At 44.4% G+C, this 15,334-nt stretch overlaps 1 protein-coding gene across 1 annotated transcript; it reads right to left on the bottom strand.

Moving 5' to 3' along the window:
• Nucleotides 1-1,545: 1,545 nt before the first annotated feature.
• Nucleotides 1,546-9,095, bottom strand: sdf2l1 (stromal cell-derived factor 2-like 1). Its single transcript, XM_078227245.1, has 3 exons — nucleotides 8,841-9,095; nucleotides 3,356-3,552; nucleotides 1,546-2,130 (listed from the first exon to the last, which is right to left on the bottom strand). The coding sequence occupies exons 1-3, from the start codon at nucleotides 9,019-9,021 to the stop codon at nucleotides 1,852-1,854; spliced, it is 657 nt and encodes a 218-aa protein (XP_078083371.1). The 5' UTR covers nucleotides 9,022-9,095; the 3' UTR covers nucleotides 1,546-1,851.
• Between the last annotated feature and the right edge of the window lie 6,239 nt (nucleotides 9,096-15,334).

Below are 15,334 nucleotides of genomic sequence, written 5' to 3'. Positions count from 1 at the left end.
CCCAGGTTCGATTCCCGACTTGGGTCACTGTCTGTGTGGAGTTTGCATGTTCTCGCCATGTCTGCGTGGGTTTCCTCCGGGTGCTCCAGTTTCCTCCCACAGTCTGAAAGACACGCTGCTTAGGTGCATTGATCCGAACAGGCACCGGACTGTGGCGACTAGGGGAATTTCACAGTAACTTCATTGCAGTGTTAATGTAAGCCTTACTTGTGACTAATAAATACTTTTTTTTTTAAACTTAAAATTAATTTACTTTTTCTTTATATCTTTTCTCTCTTAATCCAATCTTTCTTTCCCTTTGATTTAAATCTAATTTATGCTTCCCCGTTTATATTCTTGTGGCTGTGAACATTCTTTGATCAGATTGGTTGGAGAGCCATATTTTTGCTCCTCCTGATTACATGTCACCGATCCACCTTCGAGACTGCCACAGTGGATCAAAAATCCCAATTTCCATGGGAGCTATCCATCCTTCTTCAACCTAATTGGAGCTTGGTTCAGGAAATGGAGCATGAACGGCAGGACATGTTTTGGTATCTACATTCATAAGTTTCAAGCTGGGAATTCAGCTTTTCTTACTATGAAAAATCAGGGGATGTAGTTACTAAAGCAACTCGCCATGGAGATTTACTTTTTATTAAAATGTTGATACAGGTAGGGCGTACCTTCCAGCCAAATGGTTGATAATAAGCACATTTTACTGCAATATTTTTAGTCAGCTGAAGAAACTGCATATGGAAATAAAGCAGCTTTGCACAAACTCAAATCTCTGGGCAACGCAAGAATTTATTTTTTTTAAGCGTTTCTTAGTGACTTTCAACAAAAGTGGATCAATTCAATTTGAATCTGCTGGTCAAATCACAAATGATTTGTGCAACACAGATTATTGCAGCAATACATTTATCATTTTGTTTGCATAAAGACCTCTCGGGCATAAATTCCAAACTCCAACAACAAGTAGAAAGTAGTCACTAATAAATCCAATAGGGGATTCAAAATATGCTACCAGCAGAAGAAAGAGACCAATAGCATAGATATATTTAATAGCAAAATGCATAGGCACACATGGGAGAAAGGAATATAAAGCTATGTTGATGGACTTGGATGAAGGGTGGGAGATGGCTCATTTGGAGTATAAACACTGACATAGAACTTTTGTGCTGTTTCTGTGCTGTGAATACTTCATGCATGGTTTGAACTAGCAGGTCTCCGGCAGCATCATTAGAAACGGAGGGCTGAAAATAGAAGAACAACTGCTTTCATCGGGACTGCTACTAGTGAGAAAGGATACTTAGCTTGGTCTTGGTGCACTTACACCTGTGAGCACACTAAGTCTGTGGGGAGAGACACTATATGTAGAATTTAGTATGTGACATGAAGTTCTGGCAGCAGCAAGAATGGGAAGTGCTGTGGGTAGCCTGTCTTCTACAAGTGAATTCCATTCTGCTCAGGAAGTCACTGCAGCAAGGTAGAAACAAAAGGAAAGAGCAAAAAGGTAAAAAGTAAATTGCCATTGCAACTCTTGGCATTACTGAACTATTGAGATACGGATGACTTTAAAACTTTATTTCCAATACCTGATTTTTCCAAGTCTATTTACGACCAAAAATTAAAGTAAAGAAGAAATTCAGTTGAATATGTGCATCTTGACATTTACACACAACTTTTGTTTTAAATATATTCCCATTTCATCAGAAATTTAAACAAGTATAGAAAAAAGTACAATCTTGTTTTTGCTTTACAAACTAGGACTTAAGACGATATGAAGTAACCGGTCAAACACACACACAATGTCACAATATTTCTTACTGGCCTCCTTATTTCCTTGCAGATAGTCTTGTTAAAATAAAGCTATAGCTCATCATGTTTCAATGGTTCGGCGCTGGGTTTGATAAAGACACCCTCCATTACAGTCCAGTAGTTGTTGGCACTGGGGTTGAACGTTCCATGAACCTCAAGCTGGCCTCGGATCGGGAGACCATACTGCTCTCCAGTTATTGTTAGAAAGACCTGGGTGCCTGCATGCTTGAAGCGTACATCGTCATCTCGCTCCCAACTCATTCCGCTGCATTGCACCACCCAAACATCCAAGTCATCTCCTTCTCCATTCTCACCAAAAGCACTTACTTCCTACATGGCAAAATAATACAAGGTTAGCACAATCAATTATACCCTAGAAAAGCAGGTGGTGAAATCTGCATTCAATGAAAAAAAATCTGGAATGGAAAGTCTAACGACGACCATGAAACTATTATCGATCGTCATAAAAACCATCTGGTTCATTAATGTTCTTTAGGGAAGGAAACCTGTCGTCCTTACCTAGTCTGGCCTACATGCAACTCCAGACCCACAGCAATGTGGTTGACTCTTAAATACCCATCCGAAATGCAGGGCAATTAGGAACCAGCAATAGATGCTGGCCCAGCCAGCAACGTCCACGTCCCATGAGTGAATTTTAATAAGTTAAACCTCCACTCAAGATAAACCGATGGTAAAAACTAGTATGTTTTTGTAATTCTTTTGTGAAATATGGGCATCGCTGGTACATCATTTGATGTCCATCCCCAACTGTTCTCAAGAAGGTGGTAGTCTTCTTGAACTGAGTATGGTCATGGAATGGCTGGTAGGAAGTGCATACTAGTTGTAGGTGATATCTTTCTGTTGAGACATTAAAACCAAGGCCATATCTTTTCCTCTCAAATGAGTGTAAGTGATCCCACTTAACTTCCAAAAGATAATGGGAGCTTTCCACTGTATCTTGACCAATATTTGTTGCTCAACATCACTACAACAGATTATCTGGTCATTATCACTTCTACATCTGCAGCCTTGCCACATTTCCTACATTCCAACAATACCTAAACAACAGCAGTACTTCAATGGCTGCAAAGCACAGGAGACATTGAAATTGAGAACAGCACAACATACATGGAAGTTTTTGTTTTAAATTTAGTCAGTGTTGTTCCTTTTATTCATTCATTCATAAGTTGTTGATTGCTCTGTATCACATAATGGCCATCATCTGAAGAATGCAGATTCACGTGGGAGAATAGCAAGACAAGTATAAGATTACCATACACGGTGTATGGACTAACAAGTTTCAGGAATGGGAGAGATAAAATCTGTGCCTGTACTGGACTGAACAAAAAAGATGTTTGTCTAGTAATGAAGGCAAGTTGCCACTCTTCAACTCAATAATTTTCATAAGGAAATTGGGAAGAGAGAGCAAGTTATAGCAAAAGTCTTTTTAACTGAACAAAGGCAACATTATTTATAGCCAATGCAATGGTTTCGGCTATCATGACCTACATGCTAACCCCTGAACTACAGCTTTGCATTTTGCAAATCAATATACCTGGTTTCCAGAGAGGGGTGACACAAAGTGATGACTGTGTAGGTTTCTTCCAGTGTTGACATGTGTCAGCCGTATTGACTGGCCACATTTGATGGGTATTCCTCGCTGGCAAACCTGGCCTGGCTTTCCTCTCACTGTCCAGTAGCTGTTACTGTCGTCAGACGCATCCACCCCAGTCACAGACTGCTGGCCACTTCCTTTTGAGAAGGAAAGAGTGATTGTAGCATGTACATTATTTCAGTGCAACTTTGAAAAGCTAGGAAACAATTACTACAACAAGTACGTAAAAAAAAGTAGGAACTTTAAAAATAATTTTACAAAAATTATTCCACAATTTCCTCTTCCCTAATTGTCATTGTTCAATATGTACGTCACTCCCTGAAACTCAAAACCTGAGAATCACAAAATGGTTAAAGCACTAAAAAGGAGGCCATTCAGCCTGACATGTTCGTACTGGCCCTCTGAAAGAACATTCGCCTAGTTCCATTCCCCTACCTACTTTGTGCAAAATTAAACCTGTGACAATACTGGAAACAGCTGGAATGGAAAATCTTCCCATGGTCAGTATTTCACAGACAGGAGAAGAGGACTGGACAGAGTAAACATGTGGTGGATGGGATGTGAAAGCTCTGGCAATATAAAGTGAGTAAGAGTTTTAACAACACCAGGTTAAAGTCCAACAGGTTTATTTGAGAGCACAAGCTTTCGGAGTGTTGCTCCTTCTTCAGGTGAGCGACACTCCGAAAGCTTGTGCTACCAAATAAACCTGTTGGACTTTAACCTGGTGTTGTGAAACTTCTTACTGTGCTCACCCCAGTCCAATGCCGAAGTGAGAACAGAGAGGACTATTCAGGTGGTTGGTATATTGGAAGAAGTTTAACAACACCAGGTTAAAGTCCAACAGGTTTATTTGGTAGCAAAAGCCACACAAGCTTTCGAGGCTCTGAGCCCCTTCTTCAGGTGAGTGGGAATTCTGTTCACAAACAGAACTTATAAGACACAGACTCAATTTACATGAATAATGGTTGGAATGCGAATACTTACAACTAATCCAGTCTTTAAGAAACAAAACAATGGGAGTGGAGAGAGCATCAAGACAGGCTAAAAAGATGTGTATTGTCTCCAGACAAGACAGCCAGTGAAACTCTGCAGGTCCACGCAACTGTGGGAGTTACAAATAGTGTGACATAAATTCTGATTCTAGGATCGCATGATAAAGACTCAGGAGGAAAAAAGCAGAAATATTTATGTGAAATAGTGTGACATAAACCCAATATCCTGGTTGAGGCCATCCTTGTGTGTGCGGAACCTGGCTATCAGTTTCTGCTCCGCGACTCTGCGCTGTCGTGTGTCGCGAAGGCCGCCTTGGAGAACGCTTACCCGAATATCAGAGGCCGAATGCCCGTGACCGCTGAAGTGCTCCCCAACAGGAAGAGAACAGTCTTGCCTGGTGATTGTCGAGCGGTGTTCATTCATCCGTTGTCGCAGCGTCTGCATAGTTTCCCCAATGTACCATGCCTCGGGACATCCTTTCTTGCAGCGTATTCCGCACACACAAGGACGGCCTCAACCGGGATATTGGGTTTATGTCACACTATTTCACATAAATATTTCTGCTTTTTTCCTCCTGAGTCTTTATCATGCGATCCTAGAATCAGAATTTATGTCACACTATTTGTAACTCCCACAGTTGCGTGGACCTGCAGAGTTTCACTGGCTGTCTTGTCTGGAGACAATACACATCTTTTTAGCCTGTCTTGATGCTCTCTCCACTCCCATTGTTTTGTTTCTTAAAGACTGGATTAGTTGTAAGTATTCGCATTCCAACCATTATTCATGTAAATTGAGTCTGTGTCTTATAAGTTCTGTTTGTGAACAGAATTCCCACTCACCTGAAGAAGGGGCTCAGAGCCTCGAAAGCTTGTGTGGCTTTTGCTACCAAATAAACCTGTTGGACTTTAACCTGGTGTTGTTAAACTTCTTACTGTGTTTACCCCAGTCCAACGCCGGCATCTCCACATCATGGTATATTGGAGTCAGGGATAAAGTAAAACCTTACAGGTAATCACAAGGAGTATTTAAGAGGGATCCTGGGATGACAGAAGGTTGGAGGACCAGAAAGAAACAGGAGGAGGAGTTTCTGAAGTCTTGGCTTCCAAGAAAGGGATGGTATCTCATGCCACAGGCTATTAAGGTGATAGGAATATGGTACTTTCCCTCTAGTCTTAGGAAATACTGAACAATTCAGAACATTCAGCAAGGAGATGAAGCTGCATTACAATGTGTTCAAGGAAACAGATCTAGGTCCCAGCATTGGCAAAAGGCAGTCAGATCTGAGCATGAAGCATCAGAGAGATACTAGAAATATTTTTAAATGCAATGTTCAATAATATGGTAAATTCATCAGTATTAGAGTTGCTCACATTTCAATAGCATTTCATGCAAAGTAAACCAAAAAAAGTAGGAATTTCTCCAGTTGGCTAAAAAAAAAACTTCTCTCCAAATGCAGGTTTGAACTTTAAAGCCACATCACACCCCCATTTCTCTGAGGTATGAAACCTGGAATCAAATCTTGCAAAGCTTACAACCGTTTCATTAAACAATGAATTTGCATGGATTTTTAGTTGAAGAAGATTATAAAATCTAAAAACGAGACTTTGATTTGACCTTACCACTCAGCAAATTGGATGCTTTGCTTTAGTAGCGCTACGAGGAAGCTCTTATTCAAATAACTACACGTCCATCCGAAACAAAAGAGGGGAAGAAAGGTGACCAAAAAAGCACTGCCAAAAATAGCACAAGCGAAAAAAAAGCATTTGCAGCAACATCTACTCAAAAAACACAATTCGGAACACTCAATGTAACATCTGGAGTGAAAAGGCTCAACAAGCAAACACCATTCCCAGTTATTTTGCCATGGACTTCACATCTATTAACAGTACCACTGGATTCCTGCTTCCATTACTCTTCCCCCCTCCCCCCCCCCCCCCCCCCCCCCCCCCGCCCTTGCAAAAAATAAACAACAGCAGTTATTATTCATAGAATACCTCAAAGACTTCCTGGCCAGCTTGGTTCTCCTTTTAAAAGGTGTCAACTGACTACTAATTTACCAGCTGCTATGGGAGTCTGTTCAGCATCTCCGTGTATCCGACAAGAAGCTACTGTTTGAGGTGCAGGTTCCACATTCTTAACACTTTCTGGGCAAATACATTTCTCCTCAACCCCTTAATTAATTTACTAATTAACTAATACTTATGGACACAATTTGTCTCCCTCACACAAGTGGAAACATCTATGTCTACCCTATTCATCATTATAAGGATGTCTCTCAGACTCCTGACCCTTCTCTTATCTAGGGATAAGATACAACTAACTCTTGTAAATCATTCCCCAGCCAGAATCTGAACCCAACTTCATAGAATCCCTACAGTGCAGAAGAGGCCATTTGGTTCATTTAATCTGCATCGACGCTCTTGACAGAGTATATTACCCAGGCCCTCTTCCCTGCCCTATCCCCATATCCCCACACATTTCCCATGGCTAATCCATCTAACCTACACATTGTGGAACACTAGGGGGCAATTTTGCAATGGCCAATCCATCTAACCTGCACATCTTTGGACTGTGGGAAGAAACTGGAGCACCCGGAGGAAACCCACGCAGACACAGGGAGAATATGCTAACTACACTCAGACAGTCACCCAAGGACGGATTGAACCCAGGTCCCTGGAGCTGTGAGGCAGCAGTGCTGACCACTTTGCCACCCTTCTATGCATAGTATTCCACATGTTGACACAAGTTTAACACAACTTTACTGCTTTTCGATTCTAATCCTCCCAAAAAGGAATGATCTCACACTTACCCAAATTGAAGTTTATTTGCCAATTATATACTCATGCTGCAAGTTTAATATCTTCTTGCATTTTGTCAGCCAGTTTGGATACTGTAAATGAGCTAACTTCAGAACAAGGTCACGGCTGACAATCTCCCACCCAACTTAAACAACCAGCCTTGCAAACTTTGACTCTATGCTATCAAATTCTTATGGTCAGGCACAAAGCACCAGTCAGAAAAATTCTATCCAAGTGGCAGATCTTATCTGCTTCGACCACTACTTTCTTTGATATTTTTGATTTGAATCAGTACACAGAATTCTGGAATAAATTCAGTTAACCTGCAGTAAGAGAACAGATTGTTCCAGCAAGGACCAAGTGTTCCTTCTCTCACACATTAGAGCTCCTTTGCCACCTGTACCATTCCAGATTTTAAAGCAAGAAATCAAATGAACAGATGATTCCGTAATAGCTGGATTACAAGTAAAACGCTTGCTCAGAGCTTCATTAACCATACACCTTTATAATAAACACATGGCTTATGTACACCTCATGGACTGCAACAGCTCAACATCCCCTTGAAGGGCAATAAATGCTGGTCTGCCCAGGATTGTTCATCGCATGAACACATTATTAAATAAATGTTTTGAAATAATGAGCTGGAAAGTATGCCAGGTTCCACCTGCACACTGACAACTCGAATTCATAACCACTTCCCTGGACCTCTCCACTGATTTGTCAAACTGTTCATGTGAATGTCCTTCTTTCTACTCACGGATGTAGGGATTCTACATTCGTGTGTGGAACTTTTCTCCAATTCCACATTAAGGAGGACATCAACCCTTGCCACCACCCTGCCCGCTGTCTCAGGAAGGTCACAAAGGGTACCATTGAATCCTGAGCTCAGCTTCTGACCCCATTGTCTCTCTCTCTCTCTCTCTCTCACACAACTTCTAGAATTGGCACCTTTTCTCCTGAGGGGTACTAGAATTGGTATCATGTTCCTTGGGGGGTGTACCAGAATTGGCACCATTTCCCCAGGCGGGCAGTACTAGAATTAGCACCATTCCCCTGGGTGGGGTGTTAAAGATGTGGAGATGCCGGCGTTGGACTGGGGTAAACACAGTGAGAGTTTTAACAACACCAGTGGATATCCACTCCATCTGACAAAGGAGCAGGGCTCCGAAAGCTAATGGCATTTGCTACCAAATAAACCTGTTGGACTTTAACCTGATGTTGTTAAAATTCTTACTGGTATATTAAAATCAGCACCATTTCCCCAAAAGGTACTAGAATGGGCACCATTTCCCCAGGGAGGGGGTGGGTACTAGAATGGGCACCATTTCCCCAGGGAGGGGGTGGGTACTAGAACGGGCACCATTTCCCCAAGGGAGGGGGTGGGTACTAGAACGGGCACCATTTCCCCAAGGGAGGGGGTGGGTACTAGAATGGGCACCATTTTTACCCGGGGGGGGTGCTAGAACTGGCACCCGCTCAGTCAGGGCTCCTCATCACTCCCCAGTGAACAAACCCGCGACAGGTCGACAGCTGTGATGCCTCTCCCGGTGAATCAGCCCCCGGGACGGCGCTGTTCGGCAGTGTGGGGCTTCGCCGTTGAGGAGAGCGAGCGGGAGCATCCGGCCGCCACTTACCCGAGCCGTACTTCACATCGTGGGAGTGCAGGCGGACGTTGTATTGGTTGTTGAGCAGCTTGATCACGGAGCCGCAGGTGACATACTGCAGGTCGGTGGCGGCGGCCGGGGCCAGCAGCAGCGCGCAGAGGGGGGCGAGGACCAGCGCGGAGCTCCAAGCTGAGACCACGACCGTTACCATCGCGCGCCCGGGCCGGCCGGCTGTCCCTCAGCCCCTGTCTAACTGCCCCTCCACAGCCCCGCCCCCAGAACCCCGGGGCCAATCACAAACTGCCAGCAGCAGGTCGGGGGGGCGTGGCCAGGAGAGCGCGGCCTCCCACCGGTCCAGATCCTCTCTGATTGGACAGTCCGACCGGCCCCGCCCCCTCCCCCGGGTCCAGCCCCTCTCTGATTGGACAGTCCCCCGGCAGCACTGACGACTCGTGCCACTATTGGTCTGTCATGTCCGTCACTCAATCCTCACCGCGCCAATCAGGGGTGAGAGGGTGGGTACCAGGCAGGGGGTTCTCTTCCTTCATTGGACGGTGTTCGGATGGGCGGAGCCTCGTGCCGCTGTCACTCACACCGGCCGGGCAGCGCGCGCTGGTCGCACGTCGACGCTTCCTATTGGGCCTTCAATTTGGGAGCGGTCGGTGATAGGCTAAGGAAAGGACCAATGGCCTGAACGCTTGGGCAAGGTACCTGGTTCAGCAGGTTGTCCCGCCTGAGGCAGTGCCGCCCTGCCGCAGCAGCCACCTCCCATATAGACAACATTAAACACCGCTATCCTCTCAGCTCCATGTAAAATATATTATTTTTTGAAATATTATTTATTAGTGTCACAAGGAGGCTTACATTAACACTGCAATGAAGTTACTGTGAAAATGAGTTTAAAAGTTTAAACATTTGGGGGTGGCACAGTGGTTAGCACTGCTGCCTCACAGCGCCCGGGACCCGGGTTTGATTCCCGGCTCAGGTCACTGTCTGTGTGGAGTTTGCACGTTCTCCCCGTGTCTGCGTGGGTTTCCTCCTCCAGGTGCTCCGGTTTCCTCCCACACTCCAAAGATGTGCGGGTCAGGTGGATTGGCCATGCTAAATTGCCCCTTAATGTCAGGGGGATTAGCAGGGTAAATATGTGGGGTTAGGAGGATAGGGCTTGTGGTTGGGGTGCAGGCTCGATGGGCCAAATGGCCTCCTTCTGCACCGTAGGGATTCTATGATTCTATGAAGAACAGCTTCTTCCCAGCTGCCGGCGGACTTTCTGTAACTGCAACAGGTGCTTCTGTGAGACAGCACTGTGCCACCCATGTTCACTTTCATTATGTATTGTCTTTCCAACCAGATATGTGCCCACTGGAAATATTGTGGAAGCAATGTGTGTGTGAAGCAGTGTGTGTGTGTGTGAACACATATACACACACTCACTCATAATAGATGAGTGAGTGAGTGAGCATCCCAAAACAGGGAATGAATCTGGCACACACAGAGACCCACACACACAAACACAAACACACACATGCACACACACACACACTCTGGGCTGCATTTTACCATTTTCATTCTAAGTGCTGGGCAGACATGAAACTGGGAGTGTTTCAGATCCGACTTTTAGACCCGTTCTCAGACACCCCCATTCACACTCTGCCTGAAAAAATAGCAGCAATTCTGATCAGTCTGTGTGGAGTCTGTACATTCTCCTCATGTCTGCGTGGGTTTCCTCCAGGTGCTCCGGTTTCCTCCCACATTCTGAAAGACGTGCTGGTTAGGATGCATTGACCCAAACAGGCGCCAAAGTGTGGCAACCAGTGGAATTTCACAGTAACTTCATTGCAGTGTTGGAATGTAAACCTGGGGCAGTGCTGAGGCAGAGCAGCCACCTTTCATATATACAACATTAAACACCTCAACCCTCTCAGCTCGATGTAAAATATATGATTTTTTATTATTATTTATTAGTGTCACAAGGAGGCTTACTGCAATGAAGTTACTGTGAAAATGAGTTTAAAGTTTAAACATTGGGGTGGCACGGTGGCACAGTGGTTAGCACTGCTGCCTCACAGCGCCAGGAACCCGGGTTCGATTCCCGGCTTAGGCTTCCTCCCACAGTCCAAAGATGTGCGGGTCAGATGGATTGGCCATGCTAAATTGACCCTAATGTTAGGTGGTTAGTAGGGTAAATAAGTGGGGATTGTGGTCGGTGCAGACTCGATGGGCCAAATGGCCTCCTTCCGCATTTAGGGATTCTATGATTCTATGGATAAAAGCAAATTACTACGGATGCTGGAATCTGAAACCAAAAGAGAAAATGTTGGTAAGTCTCAGCAGGTCTGGCAGCATCTGTAAAGAGAGAAAAGAGCTAATGTTTCGAGTCCAGATGACCCTTTAGAATCCCACAGTGCAGAAGGAGGCCATTCGGCCCATCGAGCCTGCACCAATGACAATCCCACCCAGGCCCTACTCCCCTTACCCCACATATTTACCTTGCTAACCCACCACTCTCGAGTCAATTTAGCATGGCCAATCAACCTAACCCGCACATCTTTGGAGTGTGGGAGGAAACCCACGCAGACACAGGGAGAATGTGCAAACTCCACACAGACAGTGACCCGAGGCCAGAATTGAATCCAGGTCCCTGGCATTGTGAGGCAGCAGTGCTAACCACTCTGCCATCGTGCTGCCCAAGGCTTTGACAAAGGATCATCTGGATTCAAAACATCAACTCTTTTCTTTCCTTACAGATGCTGCCAGATCTGCTGAGATTTTCCAGCATTTTCTCTTTTGGTTAAAAGTTTAAAGTTTATTTTATTCTTGTCACAAGTTTTGTTACTAGTAGGTCTACATTAACACTGCAAAGAACTGTCCTGGTCCCCTATGCTGACACTATAATTAAGAAAGCCCAACAATGCCTCTACTTTCACAGAAGACTAAGGAAATTTGGTATGTCAGCTATGACCCTCACTAACTTTTTTAGGTGCCCCATAGAAAGCATTCTTTCTGGTTGTATCACAGCTTGGTATGGCTCCTGCTCTGCCCAAGACTACAAGAAACTACAAAAAGTCATGAATGTAGCCCAATCAATCGCCCAAACCAGCCTCCCATCCAATGACTCTACACTTCCCGCTGCCTTGGAAAAGCAGCCAGCATAATTAAGGACCCCACGCACCCCGGACATTCTCTCTTCCACCTTCTTCCATCGGGAAAAAGATACAGAAGTCTAAGGTCACTTAGCAACCGACTCAAGAACAGCTTCTTCCCTGCTGCCGTCAGACATTGAAAACAATCCTGGTTTATTCAACCTCTCCTCATAGCCACCACCCTCGATACCAGACAACATTCTGGTGAACCTTCTTTGCACTCTCTCCAAAGCTTCCACCTCCTTTTGGTAGTGCGGCGACCAGAACTGCACGCAGTACTCCATATACGGCCTAACCAAGGTTTTATTTGGCTGCAACATGATTTGCCAACTGTTGCTCTCTTGTTTTTGTTTCAGATTCCAGAATTCACAGTAATTTGTCTTTATGAAGAGAGACTGGTTAGGCTGGGGTTGTTTTCCTTGGAGGAGAGAAGGCTGAGGGAGGACCTGATTGAGGTGTACAAAATTATGAGGGACATGGACATGGTAGATAGGAAGAAATTTGCCCCATAGTAGGGGTGTCAACAACCAGGGGTCTTAGATTTCAGGCAAGGGACAGGAGATATTGAGGGGATTTGAGGAAAACAATTTTTCACTCAGAGGGTGGTGAAAATCTAGAACTGACTGCCTGAAAGGGTGGGAGAGGTGGGAACCCTCACAACATTTCAGAAGCATTTAGATGAGCACTTGAAATGCCATAGCTTACAAGGATACGGACCAAGTGCTGGAAAATGGGATTAGAATAGATAGATGTTTATTGGCCAGCGCAGACACAGTGGGCCAAAGGGGCTCTGTGCTGTAAATCTCTCTGACTCTATCCCATGGCCCTATTTTGAACAAAAAACTGCCAAACTACCTTGACCAATATTTATCCATCAAACAACATCGGTCAAAAAAATCCAATCATCCTGCATTGCCATCGAATCCCAACAGTGCAGAAGGAGGCCATTCTGCCCATCGATTCCTCCCCCCATAACCCTGCACATTTACCATGCCTAATTCGCCTAACCTACACATCTCTGGACACAAAGATGTAACTTAGCATGGCCAATTCACCTAACCTGCACATCTTTGGGAGGAAACTGGAGCACCTGAAGGAAATCCACGCAGACACGGGGAGAACATGCAAACTCCACGCAGACAGTCACCCAAGGCTGGGATCGAACCTGGGTCCCCAGCACTATGAGGCAGTAATGCTAACAACTGCGCCACCGTGCCACCCACACCTTTGCCATTTGTGGCACCATGCCGTGCTAAGATTAGGTGTAGGTTTTTCTACTTCTCATCAAAAACAAAAGAAAAATCTTACATTATAGATGATCTGAATTGGGAGGAAGTTGGCACCAATATGGAATATGAATTAATTACTTCAAAAAGTTGCATATTGACAACACTGAGATGTCCTGAGATCATGAAAGGCATTTTATAAATGCAAACCTCTCCTCTGTAAAGTTTAAAGTCCTGGGGGAACATATGCTTTTGAGCAGGGTTGACAGCCCACATATTACAATGCAGGAGGTATCATAATTAGGATTGTGGGATAGGTAGGGTTGACTTGAGTTGAGTATGTTTGCCTGTCTATCATTGAGTCATAGAGTCATAGAGGTTTACAGCGTGGAGACAGGCCCTTCGGCCCAACTTGTCCATGTTGCCCCCTTTTTAACCCCTAAGCCAGTCCCAGTTGCCAGCGTTTAGCCCATATCCTTCTATAGCCATCTTACCCATGTAACTGTCTAAATGCTTTATAAAAGACAAAGTTGTACCAGCCTCTACTACTGCCTCTGGCAGCTTGTTCCAGACACTCACCACCCTCTGTGTGAAAAAATTGCCCCTCTGGACACTCTTGTATCTCTCCCCTCTCACCTTAAACCTATGCCCTCTAGTTTTAGACTCCCCTACCCTTGGGAAAAGATGTTGACTTTTTTTCCCCTTCATTATTTTATAGACCTCTATAAGATCACCCCTAAGCCTCCTACGTTCCAGGGAAAAAAGTCCCAGTCTATCCAGCCTCTCCTTATAACTCAAACCATCAAGTCCCAGTAGCATCCTAGTAAATCTTTTTCTGCACTCTTCCTAGTTTATGTTTCTGTGTAGATTACCTAAACTGTGAAAGGCATTTTGCTGAAGACTTTTATACCTATGCTTTATTGAGAAATTTAAGCATAACATGCACTTCCTATTAGATTGATCCATCTTGCTTTATTTTATTTACACCAGTCATGGCAGCAGGACACCAATGCAGATCAGACCCTCTATGATCCTGTGTATAAGCTTGACCTGAGCCTGAAACATTTAACTCAAATATGAAAATATAACAGTTTACACTGAAACATTATTGATGATTTTATTTCCTTAAATCTGCAAGGACTCTCTTGAGTGCTTTTTTAGTTAAGTTGCATTTGAAAGACCTGGGGCTCACTGGTTTCCCATCCTGATGAGAACTCATCATTTCTCGCTTGTTGAATGGCATGGTCAACTTGCACATTACTATTATAAAATGCAGCGTGAATTTCTGCTGTATTTCTCTTCATGTTGAAATACCTTGACTTGAAGTCACAGAGGTTTACAGGCTGGAAACAGGTCCTTCGGCGCAACTTGTCCATACTGCCCAGTTTTTAAATCCCTAAGCTAGTCCCAATTGCCCGCATTTGGCCCATATCCCTCTATAGCCATGTAACAGTCTAAAAGACAAAATTGTACCCACCTCTACTACTGCCTCTGGCAGCTCATTCCAGACACTCACCACCCCCTGTGTGAAACAAATTGTTCCTCTGGACCCTTTTGTATCTCTCCCCTTTCACCTTAAACCCATGCCATCTAGTTTTAGACTCCCCTACCTTTGGGAAAAGATGTTGACCATCTAGCTGATCTATGCCCCCTCATTATTTTATAGGCCTCTATAAAATCACCCCTAAGCCTCTTATGCACCAGGGAAAAAAGTCCCAGTCTATCCAGCCTCTCCTTATAACTCAAACCATCAAGGCCTGGTAGCATCCTAGTATATCTCTTCTGCACTCTTTCTAGTTTAATAACATCCTTTCTATAATAGGGTGACCAGAACTGTACACAGTATTCCAAGTGTGGCCTTACTCAATGTCTTTTACAACTTCAACAAGACGTCCCAACTCCTGTATTCAATGTTCTGACCAATGAAACCAAGCATGTGAAAAGCTTTTTCACCATCCTGTCCACCTGTAACTCCACTTTCAAGGAGCTATGGACCTGAACCCTTAGATCTCTTTGTTCTATAACTCTCCCCAACACCCTACCATTAACTGAGTAAGTCCTGCCCTGGTTCAATCAACCTGAATGTATCACCTCGTATTTAAATAAATTAAACTCCATCTGCCATTCGTCAGCCCACTGGCCCAATTGATCAAGA

This window comes from Mustelus asterias, chromosome 13 (genome assembly GCF_964213995.1).
Source record: "Mustelus asterias chromosome 13, sMusAst1.hap1.1, whole genome shotgun sequence".
NCBI classification, from domain to species: domain Eukaryota; kingdom Metazoa; phylum Chordata; class Chondrichthyes; order Carcharhiniformes; family Triakidae; genus Mustelus; species Mustelus asterias.
The sequence above is the reverse complement of the archived record's forward strand: the minus strand, read 5'-3'. Positions and strand labels throughout refer to the sequence as shown.